This window comes from Coregonus clupeaformis, chromosome 18, assembly GCF_020615455.1.
Source record: "Coregonus clupeaformis isolate EN_2021a chromosome 18, ASM2061545v1, whole genome shotgun sequence".
Taxonomy (NCBI): domain Eukaryota; kingdom Metazoa; phylum Chordata; class Actinopteri; order Salmoniformes; family Salmonidae; genus Coregonus; species Coregonus clupeaformis.
Window position 1 is genome coordinate 31,704,144 of NC_059209.1, and position 18,705 is coordinate 31,722,848.

At 44.9% G+C, this 18,705-nt stretch overlaps 1 protein-coding gene across 1 annotated transcript in view; it reads left to right on the forward strand.

Annotated features, from left to right (window-relative positions):
- The window catches only part of LOC121581852 (phosphoglucomutase-like protein 5), a 51,179-nt gene that overhangs the window by 13,763 nt on the left and 18,711 nt on the right, over positions 1-18,705 (forward strand). Inside the window, exons 3-6 of the mRNA XM_041897227.2 lie at positions 9,192-9,338; positions 9,478-9,603; positions 9,702-9,892; positions 12,221-12,375. Coding sequence (XP_041753161.1) covers positions 9,192-9,338; positions 9,478-9,603; positions 9,702-9,892; positions 12,221-12,375 — 619 coding nt within the window. The remainder of the gene's footprint in view (positions 1-9,191; positions 9,339-9,477; positions 9,604-9,701; positions 9,893-12,220; positions 12,376-18,705) is intronic.

Consider the following 18,705-nt stretch of genomic DNA (forward strand, 5'->3'; position numbering starts at 1 on the left):
GCAAATGTATAAAAAATCTAAAACAGAAATACCTCATTCATATAAGTATTCAGACCCTTTGCTATGAGACTCGAAATTGAGCTCAGGTGCATCCTGTTTCCATTGATCATTCTTAAGATCTTTCTACAACTTCATTGGAGTCCACCTGTGATAAATTAAATTGATTGGACATGATTTGGAACGGCACACACCTGTCTATATAAGGTCCCACAGTTGACAGTGCATTTCAGAGCAAAAACCAAATCATGAGGTCGAAAGAATTGTCCGAAGAGCTCCGAGACAAGATTGTGTCGAAGGTCCCTAAGAACACAGTGACTTCTATCATTCTTAAATGGAAGAAGTTTGGAACCACCAAGACTCTTCTTAGAGCTGGCCGCCCGGCCAAACTGAGCAATCAGTAGAGAAGGGCCTTGGTCAGGGAAGTGACCAAGAACTCGAAGGTCACTTTGACAGAGCTCTAGAAGTCCTCTGTGGAGATGGGAGAACCTTTCAGAATGACAACCTTCTCTGCAGCACTCCACCAATCAGGCCTTTATGGTAGAGTGGCCAGACGGATTCTCTGGTCTGATGAAACCAAGATTGAACTCTGTGTCCTGAATGCCAAGCATCACATCTGGAGGAAACCTGGCACCATCCCTACGGTGAAGCATGGTGGTGGCAGCATCATGATGTGGGGACGTTTTTCAGCGGCAGGGACTGGGAGACTAGTCAGGATCGAGGCAAAGATGAACAGAGCAAAGTACAGAGAGAGCCTTGATGAAAACCTGCTCCAGAGCGCACAGGACCTCAGACTGGGGCGAAGGTTCACCTTCCAACAGGACAACAACCCTAAGCACACAGCCAAGACAACGCAGGAGTGGCTTCGAGACAAGTCTCTGAATGTCCTTGAGTGGCCCAGCCAAAGCCCGGACTTGAACCCGATCTAACGTTTCTGGAGAGACCTGAAAATAGCAGTGCAGCAACGCTCCCCATCCAACATGACAGAGCTTGAGAGGATCTGCAGAGAGGAATGGGAGAAATTCCCCAAATACAGTTGTGCCAAGCTTGTAGCATCGTACCCAAGAAGACTCAAGGCTGTAATCGCTGCCAAAAGTGCTTCAACAAAGTACTGAGTAAAGGGTCTGAATACTTATGTAAATGTTATATTTAAGTTTTTTATTTTTAATACGTTTGAAAAAAACATTGTTTTTGCTTTTTCATTATGGGGTATTGTGTGTAGATTGATCAGGGGAGAAAAAAACTATTCAATCAATTTTAGAATAAGGCTGTAATGGAACAAAATGTGGAAAAGTCAAGGGGTCTGAATACTTTCCAAATGCGCTGTACATGTATTTGTTAAAGGTGCTATATTAATACAAGATTGGTGATTTATTAACTGAGGTGAGAGAGTTGGCACCATAGCCCACTCATAGCCCCAGCAGCAATCCATGTTTTCTTTAAAAAAGGAAGACTCATATATTCCCGAAGTGCCATCATGGATTGGCCTTCCTCCCAAGTCCCCAGGGCTTTGCTGTGGAATCTCAGTCATCTTCCAGTCATATAAATAGAGCAAAGTGGTGCTCTCCTCATCTCACACTAGTTATCTCTGTGGCTCTGTGACTCTGTGACTGTGGCTCCGTGACTGTGGCTCCGTGACTGTGGCTCTGTGACTGTGGCTCCGTGACTGTGGCTCTGTGACTGTGGCTTTGTGACTGTGGCTCTGTGACTGTGGCTCTGTAACTGTGGCTCTGTGACTGTGGCTCTGTGACTGTGGCTCTGTAACTGTGGCTCTGTGACTGTGGCTCTGTGACTGTGGCTCTGTGACTGTGGCTCTGTAACTGTGGCTTTGTGACTGTGGCTCGGTGACTGTGGCTCTCAAAAGGACTCTACACAATGTCCTCTTTGTCAATGTCTAAATGACCCCAGTAGCTTCTACATGACCTCAGTAGCTTCTAACAATCTCACATATTGTATAGCATACTATTCATTGCATCATTTTTTGCTAATATACTACAAGACCAAAAGTATGTGGACATCTACTCGTCAAACATCATGGGCATTAATATTGAGTTGGTCCCCCCTTTGCTGCTATAACAGCCTCCGCTCTTCTGGGAAGGCTTTCCACTAGATGTTGGAACATTGCTGCGTAGACTTCCATTCAGCCACAAAAGCATTAGTGAGGTTGGGCACTGATGTTGGGCAATTAGGTCTGACTCGCGGTCGGCGTTACAATTCATCCCAAAGGTGTTCAATGGGGTTGAGGTCAGGGCTCTGTGCAGGCCAGTGAAGTTCTTCCACACTGATCTCGACAAACCATTTCTGTATGGACCTCGCTTTATGCAAGGGGGTATTGTCATGCTGAAACAGGAAAGGGCCTTCCCCAAACTGTTGTCACAAAGTTGGAAGCACAGAATCGTCTAGAATGTCATTGTATGCTGTAGCGTTAAGGTTTCCCTTCACTGGAACGAAGGGGCCTAGCCCGAACCATGAAAAACAGCCCCAGACCATTATTCCTCCTCCACCAAACTTTACAGTTGTCTCTGTGCATTGGGGCAGGTAGCCTTCTCCTAGCAACCGCCAAACCCATATTTGTCCGTCGGATTGCCAGATAGTGAAGCATGATTCATCACTCCAGAGAACGCGTTTCCACTGCTCCAGAGTCGAATGGCGGCGAGCTTTACATCACTCCAGCCGATGCTTGGCATTGCGTATGGTGATCTTAGGCTTGTGTGCGGCTGCTCGGCCATGGAAACCCAAGACGAACAGGTCTTGTGCTGACGTTGCTTCCAGAGGCAGTCTGGAACTCGGTAGTGAGTGTTGCAACTGAGGACAGACGATTTTTAGGCTTCAGCACTCGGCGGTCCCGTTCTGTGAGCTTGTGTGTGTCACGCCCTGGCTCTGGGGACTCTTAAATGTTGAGCCATGGTGTGTAGTTTCTATGTTATGTGTTCTATGTTTAGTGTCTAGATCGTTTAGATCTATGTTGGCCAGGGTGGTTCCCAATCAGAGGCAGCTGTAGCTCGTTGTCTCTGATTGGGGACCATACTTAGGTAGCCTGTTGGCACCTGTTAGTTGTGGGATCTTGTTCGGTATAGGTTTGTTGTGTTAACCTTAAGACTTCACGTATCGTTTGTTTGTTGTTTTGTCGTGTGTTCAGTACTTTAATAAACATGTACGCTTATCACGCTGCGCCTTGGTCCTTCTCGTCCGTAAACGATCGTGACAGAAGATCCCACCAACTAAGAACCAAGCAGCGTGTCCAGGAGCAGACAGCCTGGACCTGGGAGGAGATCCTGGACGGGAAGGGATCCTGGACTTGGGAGGAGATTCAGGCCGGAATGGATCGCCGTCCTTGGGAGGAGACTGTGGAGGCTCGCTATAGAGAGGAGCAGTGGCAACGCAGAGGGTGCCGGCCGAGGAGGAAGCCCGAGAGACAGCCCCAATATTTTTTTTTGGGGGGGCTAAAAGGGTGGTTGGCGGAGCCTAGTGTTAGAGCAGAGCCAACTCCCCGTACTCATGCTAAGAAGCGTGTGACTGGGCAGGCTCCGTGTTATGCGGAGCCACGTACTGTGCCGCGAGTGTTCCGGCACAGTCCTGTACGTCCTGTGCTAGCACCACGCACGTGTCGTGCGAAGATGGGCATTCAGCCAGGATGGGGTGTGCCAGCTCAACGCTCGTGGTCTCCAGTACGCCTCCTCGGTCCCGTATATCCTGCGCCGGTGCTACGTGCTGTATCGCCAGTACGCGTGCACAGCCCCGTACGTCCTGTGCTAATGCCTCACACATATTGTGTGGAAGTAGGCATCCAGCCAGGACGGGTTGTGTCAGCACTCCGCTCCAGACCTCCAGTCTGCCTCCACAGTCCGGTACGGCCCGTTCCTGCTCCCCGCACCAAGCCAGTGGTGCGTGTCCCCAGTCCGGCCCGGCCCTTTCCTGCTCCCCGCACCAAGCCAGTGGTGCGTGTTCCCAGTCCGGCCCGGCCCGTTCCTGCTCCCCGCACCAAGCCAGTGGTGCGTGTTCCCAGTCTGGCCCGGCCCGTTCCTGCTCCCCGCACCAAGCCAGTGGTGCGTGTTCCCAGCCCGGTCCGGTTCGTTCCTGCTCCCCGCACCAAGCCAGTGGTGCGCGTCGCCAGCCCGGTCCGGCCTGTTCCTGTCCCTCGCACCAAGCCAGTGGTGCGCGTCGCCAGCCCGGTCCGGCCTGTTCCTGCCCCTCGCACCAAGCCAGTGGTGCGCGTCGCCAGTCCGGGACGGCCCGTTCCTGCTCCCCGCACCAAGCCAGTGGTGCGCTTCGCCAGCCCGGTCCGGCCCGTTCCTGCTCCCCGCACCAAGCCAGTGGTGCGTGTGTCCAGTCCGGCACGGCCCGTGCCTGTTCCACCGGTGCCTGGTCCGGCACCGGTCAGCTGCTCCACTCCGGAGCCAGAGCAATCCGCTCCACCGGGGTCCGGTCCAACTCCAGTCAGCGGATCCACTCCGGAGCCAGAGCAATCCGCTCCACCGGGGTCCAGTCCAGCTCCGGTCAGCCGCTCCACTCCGGAGCCAGAGAAGTCCGCTCCACCGGTGCCCAGTCCAGCTCCAGTCAGCGGCTCCAGTCCGGAGTCTGTGCAGTTCGATCCACCGTCGTCGGGTCCAGCTCCAGTCAGCGGTGCCAGTCCAGACCCAGACGTCAGCCCCTCTCCAGGTTCGGGGTCTCCCACACCAGGGTCCAGACAGGACTTGGTACGTCGTGGGAGTAAGGAGAGGGGAAGCAGCGCGCCGAGGTCCAGACCAGACCAGGGGCGCAACAGGGAGGCGGAGGATAGGTGGTGGTCACGCCCGGAGCCGGATCCGCCTCCGAGGCGGAATGCCCACCCGGCCCCTACCCTGTTATGTTTAGGTTGCGCGGTCGGAGTCCGCACCTTTGGGGGGGTACTGTCACACCCTGGCTCTGGGGACTCTTAAATGTTGAGCCAGGGTGTGTAGTTTCTATGTTATGTGTTCTATGTTTAGTGTCTAGATCGTTTAGATCAGGGGTGTCAAACTCATTTTAGCTCAGGGGCCACATGGAGGAAAATCTATTCCCAAGTGGGCCGGACCGGAAAAATCATGGTATATATAACTTAAAAACAACAACTTCAGATTGTTTTTGTTTTAATACGATCAACATACAACATAAAGCTGGAGCCTGAGGACAGTGTGTCCAAAATAGTACAAGCACAACATCACTATTAATCATATAACACGTCAAGTTTATTTGAAAATTCTAAATAAAAAGAACACACAAACACACAATGCCTCAGTGATTAACAGAACTGTTTCACAGATCACATAACTATATCAGGGTGTCATTTCTCAGGCAGAAATGTAGATACAAATAATGAAATCCTGTTCCCCAAACAAGTGCAAGAACCACAGAGTCAAGAATAGGTTAAATATACAAATAAAATAAAATCAATTAAAAACAATAGCACATCAACATAAAAACATATAAACATAAAGCTGGAGCCTGAGGACAGTGTCCAAAAGCACAACATCACTATTAATCATAAAACACCTCAAGTTATTTGAAAGTTCTGAGGACAAAGAACACACAAACACACAATGCCTCAGTGATTAACAGAACTGTTTCACAGATCACAGAACTATATCAGGGTGTCATTTCTCAGGCAGAAATGTAGATAAAAAGAATGAAATCCTGTTCCCCAAACAAGTGCAAGAACCACAGAGTCAAGAATAGGTTAAATATACAAATAAAATAAAATCAATTAAAAACAATAGCACATCAACATAAAAACATATAAACATAAAGCTGGAGCCTGAGGACAGTGTCCAAAAGCACAACATCACTATTAATCATAAAACACCTCAAGTTATTTGAAAGTTCTGAGGACAAAGAACACACAAACACACAATGCCTCAGTGATTAACAGAACTGTTTCACAGATCACAGAACTATATCAGGGTGTCATTTCTCAGGCAGAAATGTAGATAAAAAGAATGAAATCCTGTTCCCCAAACAAGTGCAAGAACCACAGGGTCAAGAATAGGTTAAATATACAAATAAAATAAAATCAATTAAAAACAATAGCACATCAACATAAAAACATATAAACATAAAGCTGGAGCCTGAGGACAGTGTCCAAAAGCACAACATCACTATTAATCATAAAACACCTCAAGTTATTTGAAAGTTCTGAGGACAAAGAACACACAAACACACAATGCCTCAGTGATTAACAGAACTGTTTCACAGATCACAGAACTATATCAGGGTGTCATTTCTCAGGCAGAAATGTAGATAAAAATAATGAAATCCTGTTCCCCAAACAAGTGCAAGAACCACAGAGTCAAGAATAGGTTAAATATACAAATAAAATAAAATCAATTAAAAACAATAGCACATCAACATAAAAACATATAAACATAAAGCTGGAGCCTGAGGACAGTGTCCAAAAGCACAACATCACTATTAATCATAAAACACCTCAAGTTATTTGAAAGTTCTGAGGACAAAGAACACACAAACACACAATGCCTCAGTGATTCACAGAAGTATATCACAGATCACAGAACTATATCAGGGTGTCATTTCTCAGGCAGAAATGTAGATAAAAAGAATGAAATCCTGTTCCCCAAACAAGTGCAAGAACCACAGAGTCAAGAATAGGTTAAATATACAAATAAAATAAAATCAATTAAAAACAATAGCACATCAACATAAAAACATATAAACATAAATCTGAAAGTGTTGCTCAAACTCCCGTAACAGTCCCGTTATTTTATCTTTGAACCGCTTCATGTCTGCCACATGTTGGGTCGCGCACACATTTTTCAGACAGGGGAAGTGAGCTGCATCACCACCGGCAAGTTGCGTCTCCCACAATGACAGCTTCAACTTGAAAGAACGTATGCTGTCATAATACTGCGTGACAACTTTGTTGTGCCCCTTGCAGCTGTTTGTTCAAGTTATTCAGGTGCTCTGTAACATCCACCATAAATGCAAGGTCCTGCATCCATTCTGCGGAATTAAATTCTAACACTGGTTTGCCCTTTTCTTCCATGAACTGTTCAATTTCTTCTCGTAAATCAAAGAAACGCCTCAGCACAGCACCTCGGCTTAACCATCTTACCTCAGTGTGGTATGGCAGGCCATAGATGTGGTCTTTCTCTCTGAGAAGGCTGTCAAACTGACGGTGATTCAGGCTTCTGGATCGGATGAAATTAACAGTTTGGATGACCACCTTCATGACGTTATCCATCTTTAATGACTTGCAACACAAAGCCTCCTGGTGCAAAATACAGTGAAAAGTCAAAAAATCACGTCCTCCATTTGCAGATTGCACTTTCTCTCTGAACTTTGTCACAACACCTGCTTTTTTCCCGATCATTGAGGGCGCACCATCTGTAGCCAGGCTGACAGCGCGGACCAGTCCACTCCGACCCTGTCCAGCGCGCCGACGAGTGCGGTAAAAATATCAGCTGCTGTCGTTGTATCTGTCATCGGCACCAACTCCACAAACTCCTCGGTGACGGTCAATGTGTCATCAACTCCGCGGATGAAAATGGCCAGTTGTGCAACATCTGTAATGTCCGTGCTTTCATCAATTGCAACCGAAAACGCAATAAATGACTTTACTTTTTGCTTCAACTGGCTGTCCAAATCCACTGAAAGATCGGAAATCCTGTCTGCAACTGTGTTTTTTGTCAGGCTGATATTTGCAAAAGCCTGCCGCTTTTCAGGGCACACAATCTCCGCTGCCTTCATCATGCATGTTTTTACAAATTCACCCTCACTAAATGGTTTTGAAGCAACTGCGATTTCATTAGCAATGAGGTAGCTAGCTTTCACTGCAGCGTCACTGATGTCTCGGCTGTGAGTAAACACAGACTGCTGTTTCTTCAGACCCGCCAACAGTTCATTCACCTTCTCTCATCTCCGCTGTCCTTGAAAGTTGTCATATTTGTCGGCATGAAGACTCACATAGTGGCGACGAAGGTTATATTCTTTCAGCACTGCAACATGCTCTGAACACACCAAACATACAGCTTTCCCATTCAATTCCGTGAATAAATAGGATTACCATTTTTCTTGGAACACTCTGCACTCTGCGTCCACTTTTCTCTTTTTTGACAGAGACATATTGGGGCAATGAGGGTGCCAAAGCACATAATGTTAAAAGTAGAAGCCGTAATAAATATCGCGGGCAAAACAAAGTAGCTCATTGGCTGCACGTGCTTGACCTACTTGCTCTGCCCCGGTATAAACAGTTTGCTTGCTTAACACAATTGCTATTGCGCCATCCAGTGGACGCAATTGGAACAGCAGTTTATTGTATTGAAAAATTGCAGCGCATTTTTATACTTTACAATTATTATTATTATTATTTATTTTTTTATTTTTTATCATCTAGCGGGCCGGATTAAACCCGTTTGCGGGCCTGATCCGGCCCGCGGGCCGGACGTTTGACACCCCTGGTTTAGATCTATGTTGGCCAGGGTGGTTCCCAATCAGAGGCAGCTGTAGCTCGTTGTCTCTGATTGGGGACCATACTTAGGCAGCCTTTTGGCACCAGTTAGTTGTGGGATCTTGTTCCGTATAGGTTTGTTGTGTTAACCTTAAGACTTCACGTATCGTTTGTTTGTTGTTTTGTCGTGTGTTCAGTACTTTAATAAACATGTACGCTTATCACGCTGCGCCTTGGTTCGACCAGTCCTTACACGATCGTGACAGTGTGGCCTACCACTTCGCGGCTGAGCCGTTGTTGCTCCTAGACGTTTCCAGTTCACAATAACAGCACTTCCAGCTCTAGCAGGGCAGAAATCTGACCAACTGACTTGTTGGAAAGGTGGCATCCTATGACGGTGCCACGTTGAAAGCCACTGAGCTCTTCAGTAAAGCCATTCTACTGCCAATATTTGTCTATGGAGATTGCATGGCTGTGTGCTCGATTTTATACACCTGTCAGCAACGGGTGTGGCTGAAATAGCCGTATCCACTAATTTGAAGTGGTGTCCACACACTTTTGTCTATATAGTGTATATAATATGACTTCTCAGTAATATGACTTCTCAATATGGAGCAAAATGTTATTTCACTTCCTATTAATTATTTATAACACACATCATAGACTTCGCTCACTCTTCATAAACAGGTATAACAACAACCACAGACCAGCAATTGGCCACATAATTTGAAAACAATGGTTTTCATGGTAACTGTGTATTCTCCCCCCATAGGCCCATCTCCGGACACAGTGATCGAGAAGATTGCCCAGGTGAGCAGGACCCTGGAGGAGTACGCCATCTGTCCTGACCTCCGCATTGACCTGGCCAGACTGGGACGCCACGACTTTGACCTGGAGAACAAGTTCAAACCCTTCCGAGGTACTGGACACACATACAGAGCACACACACGCACCACACATACACACTGTTCTTGCATGCAAAGTAGCATATGTACTATTGGATGGATAGACACATGCAGATACACACTAGACTATTGTCCTGTCCTGTGTGTTGGTAGTTGAGATAGTGGACTCAGTGGAGGTCTACCTCAACCTGCTGAGAACCATCTTTGACTTCAGCGCCATCAAGAGCCTTCTGACAGGACCTGAACAGCTGAAGATACACGTAGACGCCATGAATGGAGGTAAGACAACACTCACAAAAACCAAATTGGTTACAGTATTGTATCAGACACTCACTGCTGTACTGTATGGTGTTCTATTCTATTCTATCTATTGTCAGTGATGGGTCCGTATGTGCGGCGTATCCTTTGTGATGAGCTGGGGGCTCCTGCCAACGCTGCCGTCAACTGTGTCCCCCTGGAGGACTTTGGGGGCCGGCCTCCAGAGCCCAACCTCACATACGCAGCCCCATTGGTCGATGCCATGAAGGGCGGAGACTTTGGTTTCGGAGCTGCGCTCGATGCAGACGGGGTGAGATAGCTGAGACTGAGAGGAGGAGAAAAACAGTGGATGTAATAATGCAAAGTACTACAATACAAATTCAGGAGAGCTGATGAGCATGTTTGAGGAGCATGTTTGAATCTGCTAAAATGGGCAGGGTTGACACTTCTGGGACTATTCCTTTGGTTCCATGTCGGCAAGCCAAATCAAGCACATGTAAAGTATTTCAAACAAACCAAGCACTGGACCTACAGTGGGGAAAAAAAGTATTTAGTCAGCCACCAATTGTGCAAGTTTTCCCACTTAAAAAGACGAGAGAGGCCTGTAATTTTCATCATAGGTACACGTCAACTATGACAGACAAATTGAGAAAAAAAAATCCAGAAAATCACATTGTAGGATTTTTAATGAATTTATTTACAAATGATGGTGGAAAATAAGTATTTGGTCACCTACAAACAAGCAAGATTTCTGGCTCTCACAGACCTGTAACTTCTTCTTTAAGAGGCTCCTCTGTCTTCCACTCGTTACCTGTATTAATGGCACCTGTTTGAACTTGTTATCAGTATAAAAGACACCTGTCCACAACCTCAAACAGTCACACTCCAAACTCCACTATGGCCAAGACCAAAGAGCTGTCAAAGGACACCAGAAACAAAATTGTAGACCTGCACCAGGCTGGGAAGACTGAATCTGCAATAGGTAAGCAGCTTGGTTTGAAGAAATCAACTGTGGGAGCAATTATTAGGAAATGGAAGACATACAAGACCACTGATAATCTCCCTCGATCTGGGGCTCCACGCAAGATCTCACCCCATGGGATCAAAATGATCACAAGAACGGTGAGCAAAAATCCCAGAACCACACGGGGGGACCTAGTGAATGACCTGCAGAGAGCTGGGACCAAAGTAACAAAGCCTACCATCAGTAACACACTACGCCGCCAGGGACTCAAATCCTGCAGTGCCAGACGTGTCCCCCTGCTTAAGCCAGTACATGTCCAGGCCCGTCTGAAGTTTGCTAGAGTGCATTTGGATGATCCAGAAGAGGATTGGGAGAATGTCATATGGTCAGATGAAACCAAAATAGAACTTTTTGGTAAAAATTCAACTCGTCGTGTTTGGAGGACAAAGAATGCTGAGTTGCATCCAAAGAACACCATACCTACTGTGAAGCATGGGGGTGGAAACATCATGCTTTGGGGCTGTTTTTCTGCAAAGGGACCAGGACGACTGATCCGTGTAAAGGAAAGAATGAATGGGGCCATGTATCGTGAGATTTTGAGTGAAAACCTCTTTCCATCAGCAAGCGCATTGAAGATGAAACGTGGCTGGGTCTTTCAGCATGACAATGATCCCAAACACACCGCCCGGGCAACGAAGGAGTGGCTTCGTAAGAAGCATTTCAAGGTCCTGGAGTGGCCTAGCCAGTCTCCAGATCTCAACCCCATAGAAAATCTTTGGAGGGAGTTGAAAGTCCGTGTTGCCCAGCGACAGCCCCAAAACATCACTGCTCTAGAGGAGATCTGCATGGAGGAATGGGCCAAAATACCAGCAACAGTGTGTGAAAACCTTGTGAAGACTTACAGAAAATGTTTGACCTGTGTCATTGCCAACAAAGGGTATATAACAAAGTATTGAGAAACTTTTGTTATTGACCAAATACTTATTTTCCACCATAATTTGCAAATAAATTCATTAAAAATCCTACAATGTGATTTTCTGGATTTTTTTTCACCTTTTGTCTGTCATAGTTGACGTGTACCTATGATGAAAATTACAGGCCTCTCTCATCTTTTTAAGTGGGAGAACTTGCACAATTGGTGGCTGACTAAATACTTTTTTCCCCCACTGTATGTGGACGCAGGTCTGCTATGTAATGGGAACTTGGAATTGCCATGTTTTTGTCTGTATTTATCTGCTGGTCAATAACAGGATGTTAAGCAATGGAACCAGCTAATATCTGTGACAAAACAAACGTCTCATTTTTTCCACAACATTTTCACATAGTTATTTCTACCAGTGCCACGCTCACGCACATTAGCCTAACTCAATTATCTAGCCTAGCATCAGGAGAATTATGTCACTGTATTGCGTCCTATTGGAACCCTCCCCCAGTGCTCACAGTGCTGCGTCATAGTAGGAAGGAGTGTGTCCCATACATTTGATTTGATGGCGAGAGATGCACTTAAAACAACAGTTTATCAACTGGTAGGGACGGGAGGAACAGCAATATTTATCTTGAACATACTTCCTTTATTGGATGATTAGATTATGTTTTTATTCATTATGGATTGATTAGGTCTCCATGGATTGTTGTATGGTTGAAGAGGGTATGTATTGGTGTGTGTATTTGCAGGACCGGTATATGATCCTGGGTGAGAATGGTTTCTTTGTGAACCCGTCAGACTCCTTGGCTGTCATGGCTGCAAACCTCTCCTGCATCCCCTACTTCAGACAGCTGGGGCTTAGGGGCTTCGCTAGGAGTATGGCTACCAGCACTGCCCTAGACAGGTAGGACACACATGCACGCACACACACACTCACCAATGTCCCTTTACCCTGTTCCTATTTTGTCTTTGGGTTCAAAGGGAAAAGTATAATCAGGTATGGATGGCTGCTGGGGGAAATGCTCCACAGGACTTTATCATTTTTCAACTTCCATATTTCCCATCAACACCTAACCCTACTCATCACTTTACCCTCTTTACCCATCTTTATCCCAACCTCTCTCTCTCTCTCTCTCTCTCTCTCTCTCTCTCTCTCTCTCTCTCTCTCTCTCTCTCTCTCTCTCTCTATCTCTCTCTCACACACTCTCTTTCTCCCTCTCTCACTTTCTCTCTCTCTCTCTCTTTCTCCCTCCCTCTCCCTCTCTCCCCCACTCTTACGACCCCAATCCACAAATACCTTCCCTGGTCCATTCTCTGAAGAGATTGAACGCCTCAGAGTGGAGAATCACCCTCTATGAATAGCGTAGTGAGCTCACACACACACACACACACACACACACACACACACACACACACACACACACACACGTCAAATTTATACTTCTGTGTTTTATATCTCTGTTTGATCGATTTCATTAACACATAGAACAGTCGTACACACACACACCAGTGTTAATTTCGGCAGCTATTTTAGATTTAGTTTTAATCTTCATGACTAAAATATGTTTTAGTCTTTGTCACATTTTAGTCATTTAATCCTTCTTAGTTTTAGTTGTCGACTAAAACTCTGGACAATTTGAGTCTAGTTGTAGTCAGTAATATTTGTCATATATTAGTCAGTGCATCTTTTCTCCATGAAATAATTAATATTTACCTACCATCATGTGCGCATTAAGATAGCCTTGTTCAACTAGGCCTACTATCACCTCATATAGCTGGCACATTACTATTGTACCATATACAGTTGAAGTCGGAAGTTTACATACACTTAGGTTGGAGTCATTAAAACTCGTTTTTCAACCACTCCACAAATTTCTTGTTAACAAACAATAGTTTTAGCAAGTCATTTTTCCAACAATTGTTTACAGACAGATTATTTCACTTATAATTCACTGTATCACGATTCCAGTGGGTCAGAAGTTTACATGCACTAAGTTGACTGTGCCTTTAAACAGCTTGGAAAATTCCAGAAAATGATGTCATGGCTTTAGAAGCTTCTGATAGGCTAATTGACATCATTTGAGTCAATTGGAGGTGTACCTGTGGATGTATTTCAAGGCCTACCTTCAAACTCAGTGCTTCTTTGCTTGACATCATGGGAAAATCAAAAGAAATCAGCCAAGACCTCAGAAAAAAATTTTTTTGACCTCCACAAGTCTGGTTCATCCTTGGGAGCAATTTCCAAATGCCTGAAGGTACCACGTTTATCTGTACAAACAGTAGTACGCAAGTATAAACACCATGGGACCATGCAGCTGTCATACCGCTCAGAAAGGAGATGCGTTCTGTCTCCTAGAAATGAACGTACTTTGGTGCGAAAAGTGCAAATCAATCCCAGAACAACAGCAAAGGACCTTGTGAAGATGCTGGAGGAAACAGTTACAAAAGTATTTATATCCACAGTAAAACGAGTCCTATATCGACATAACCTGAAAGGCCGCTCAGCAAGGAAGAAGCCACTGCTCCAAAACCATCATAAAAAAGCCAGACTACGGTGTGCAACTGCACATTGGGACAAAGATCGTACTTTTTGGAGAAATGTCCTCTGGTCTGATGAAACAAAAATAGAACTGTTTGGCCATAATGACCATTGTTATGTTTGGAGGAAAAAGGGGGAAGGCTTGCAAGCAGAAGAACACCATCCCAACCATGAAGCACGGGGGTGGCAGCATCATGCTGTGCGGGTGCTTTGCTGCAGGAGGGACTGGTGCACTTCACAAAATAGATGGCATCATGAGGAAGGAAAATTATGTGGATATATTGAAGCAACATCTCAAGATATCAGTCAGGTAGTTAAAGCTTGGTCGCGTAATGGGTCTTCCAAATGGACAATGACCCCAAGCATACTTCCAAAGTTGTGGCAAAATGGCCTAAGGACAACAAAGTCAAGGTATTCGAGTGGCCATCACAAAGCCCTGACCTCAATCCTATAGACAATTTGTGGGCAGAGCAAGGAGGCCTACAAACCTGATTCAGTTACACCAGCTCTGTCAGGAGGAATGGGCCAAAATTCACCCAACTTATTGTGGGAAGCTTGTGGAAGGCTACCCAAAACGTTTGACCCAAGTTAAACAATTTAAAGTCAATGCTACCAAATACTAATTGAGTGTATGTAAACTTCTGACCCACTGGGAATGTGATTAAATAAATAAAAGCTGAAATAAATAATTCTCTCTACTATTATTCTGACATTTCACATTCTTAAAATAAAGTGGTGATCCTAACTGACATAAGACAGGGAATTTTTACTAGGATTAAATGTCAGGAATTGTGAAAAACTGAGTTTAAATGTATTTGGCTAAGGTGTATGTAAACTTCCGACTTCCTTGGCTACAGGTTAAACAATTTAGGCATACGCTCTTTTCTCATAACCTTGGGATGGGGTAAATAACATTGATTCCCTTTAAAAGGGGAGAATCTGAACTTTTCAACAATGCCAGAAATATTCCTGTACTCCTAATATTCAGCAAGTAGCATTACAAAAAACAACTGCACTCGCATTTGCGGACTGATATTAAAAACTGCACATGGGATGTGATCAAAGCTAACTTAGGTTAGTTACAATTGAAGTGGGCTGCACATCAGTTCAAAAGATTGATGAGTGACTGAAGTGACCACCCAAGAGCTGTGTGGGAGAGCCGGGCAGATCAGGGCCTCGTTTCCCAGTTGCAATGTAACTTAAGCATTACAATGATTGTACCAGTTGCATCGTTATTTACAAGCTAACTTTTTAAGAGTGTTTCCCAAACAAGCACGTAGAGAGAACGTTCGCTAAGTGCATCGTTAAACCATGTATCGATACTGATAGGATCTAAAGAAAAGCAAGAATTAGAATTATTCCACAATACTGATGACGGATCAGCTCCTAGAAAGATATTACCACCTACTGTAAGGCTGCAAGTATTGAGGCGGCTTATTATGCTTACCCAATGATAATGCACTAAATCACAGGTTGGGCACATCATTGCACACATCTTGTCACACATCATTAAACATATTGAGGCAAAAATTACAGACAGTAGCCTAGTGGCAAAATAAAACTTAATATGATTTCAATATGATTTAGAGTGCCTTCAGAAAGTATTCACACCCCTTGACTTTTTCCACATTTAGTTGTGTTACAGCCTGAATTTAAAATTGCTTAAATTGAGATTTTGTGTCTCAAAAGATTTGCTTAACAAGTCACATAATAAGTTGCATGGACTCACTCTGTGTGCAATAATAGTGTTTAACATTATTTTTTTATGACTACCTCACCTCTGTACCCCACACATACAGTTATGTAAAATGAGTAAGCTCCCTCAAGCGAGCAGAGAATTTCAAACACAGATTAAACCACAAAGACCAGGGAGGTTTTTCAATGCCTTGCAAAGAAGGGCACCTATTGGTAGATGGGTAAAAAAAAAAAGCAGACATTGAATATCCCTTTGAGCATGGTGACGTTATCAATTACACTTTGGATGGTGTATCAATACACCAAGTCATTATAAAGATACAGGCGTCCTTCCTAACTGAGTTGCCGGAGAAGAAGGAAACCTCTCAGGGATTTCACCATGGGGCCAATGGTGACTTTAAAACAGTTACAGAGTTTAATGGCTGTGATAGAAGAAAACTGAGGATTGATCAACAACATTGTAGTTACTCCACAATACTAACCTAAATGACAGAGTGAAAAGAAGGAATCCTGTACAGAATACACATTTTCCAAAACATGCATCTTGTTTGCTATAAGGCACTAAAGTAAAACTGCTAAAAATGTGGCAAAGAAAATTACTTTATGTTCTGAATACAAAGTGTTATGTTTGGGGCAAATCTAACACAACACATCAATTAGTACCACTCTTCATATTTGCAAGCAAGGTGGTGGCTGCATCATGTTATGGGCATGCTTGTCATCGTCAAGGAGTAGGGAGATTTTTAGGATAAAAATAAATGCAATAGAGCTAAGCACAGGCAAAATCCTAGAGGAAAATCTGGTTCAGTCTGCTCTCTAACAGACCCTGGGAGACAAATTCACCTTTCAGCAGGACAATAACCTAAAACACAAGGCCAAATATACACTGGTGTAGCTTACCAAGATGACATTGAATGTTCCTGAGTGGCCTAGTTACAGTTTTGACTTAAATCGTATTGGAAATCTATGGAAAGACTTGAAAATAACTGTCTAGCAATGATCAACAACCAATTTGAGCTTGAAGAATTTTAAAAAGAATAATGTGCAAATATTGTAAAATCCAGGTGTGCAAAGCTCTTAGAGACTTACCCAGAAAGACTCACAGCTGTAATCGCTGCCAAAGTTGATTCTAACATGTATTGACTCAGGGGTGTGAATACCTTCTGAAGGCGTAAATAAATAGGCCCATGTAGCCTATTTATCTTTTAATGCAGTCATTTCTGTTTTCATTTGAAGCATTGTTTTATTTTAAACTTGTTTGTAACAATTGCAAATACTTTGGCAACTTTGTTTTTGTAGTCAACTTCGTTCTGAAGTTATCGGCAGTCACAGTCAGACAGATACGTAGCCTAAACATCTTGATTCTATGTTTAGCGGAGATCTTTGGTGAATAAAGTTACACGGAAGGGCAAAAAACATCTAACGATATACTTTGGCTGCTCTATGAGTGGTCTGGATCACTCGTAGATGTGCAAAGGTTTTTAAGAGCAATGTTAGTAACGAAGGCTTTGGGAAACAGATCGGCTGCTAAAGATACATCGTAAAATGATTCTAACGATGAGCTTAATGCTACGAAGGCTCTGGGAAACGAGGCCCAGCTCAACCATGCAACTGAAATACGTTAATTCTGCCAATGAGAGGATTGCATTAAATATTCTGCAAAGGCATGCTTGCTTTTGATTGGACAAAAAAGATGAAAAGGATCTTCATGTCAAATTGAATGTGTATTAGTCTCTTGTGGAATTCTCGTCTCGTCACATTTTCGTCAACTAAAATGAAAACTCATTTGTTACAGGTATTGTTTTTTTCATGGCATCTCGACTCATTATCGGCATTAGTTTTTGTCAGGAAAAAATTGGTTGTTGACAGATATGTTTTGTCATAGTTATATACGAAATGAACACTGACACACACACAGAGCATTCACTGCCTATAAACACGGCCCAGGGGACCACACACTGGGACCTAAACAAAAAGGCTGTCCCAGAGCAGAGCAGAGCAATGGTGTGAACGGTGTGATCACGGGGTCAGTCATGTACATTAACATTGTGTGTGTGTGTCACCCTGGCCTCTGACCCTCTCTCCTCCTCCTGTGAGGGTTGGTGGACTCAGTGGCGGTCCTATTAGCACTGGCAGCCATGGAGGAAATGAGATCACTCCCCAAGCCCATCGCTCAGGGTGCCGCGGCCGGCCGCTAGCGCTAACCCTAGGTGGACATGTGAGGTTGAGGTGACATCACATCCTGGAGCTGGTCTCTCACACACACACACACACACACACACTTGCATCACACAGCTCATTGCCTGGGGCTATGTCTTATGCTGTTGAAACGGCGACACATTGATAGCATTGCCTCAGTTTCCTTTGACTGCATGTCCTGTTCCAACACATACTCACACATGAAAGGTGATCGTCACGAGTCCCACTGCACCGCAAGGTAATCCAACACCATTAATACACACAGGCCACATGGCACACACTCTCACACACACACACACACACACACACACACACACACACACACACACACACACACACACAAACACACACACACACACACTGGTTGTGTCCATGTACTGTATCTGTGGCTGTCTCTCAAGGGTCTTATTTAGTGAGTCCCAGAGCGTGGCCCCTGGTGACTGGTGGGGTGCTGTAGAATTGTAGAATGGCCTCAGCCCAGAAGTAATCTTTTTTAGGAGTGTGTGTGTGTGTGTGTGTGTCCCTGTGTGTGTGTGTGTGTGTGTGTGTGTGTGTGTGTGTGTGTGTGTGTGTGTGTGTGTGTGAATGCAGTTAGAGGACGTGTTTTGTGGAGCAGGAAGCTGGGGTTTGACCTTGGTAGGGCAAGCAGCCGACAGAGAGGCGCTAAATCTCTCACCCCTGGCTGGCCAGCATTTCAGGGACGTGTGTCTGTGTGTGCATGCACAAGCGAGGGAAGCCCTATGTTGTTACAGTGAGGGAAGGGAAGGTGGGAGAGGAATTATGGGAGAGGAAACATCTGCC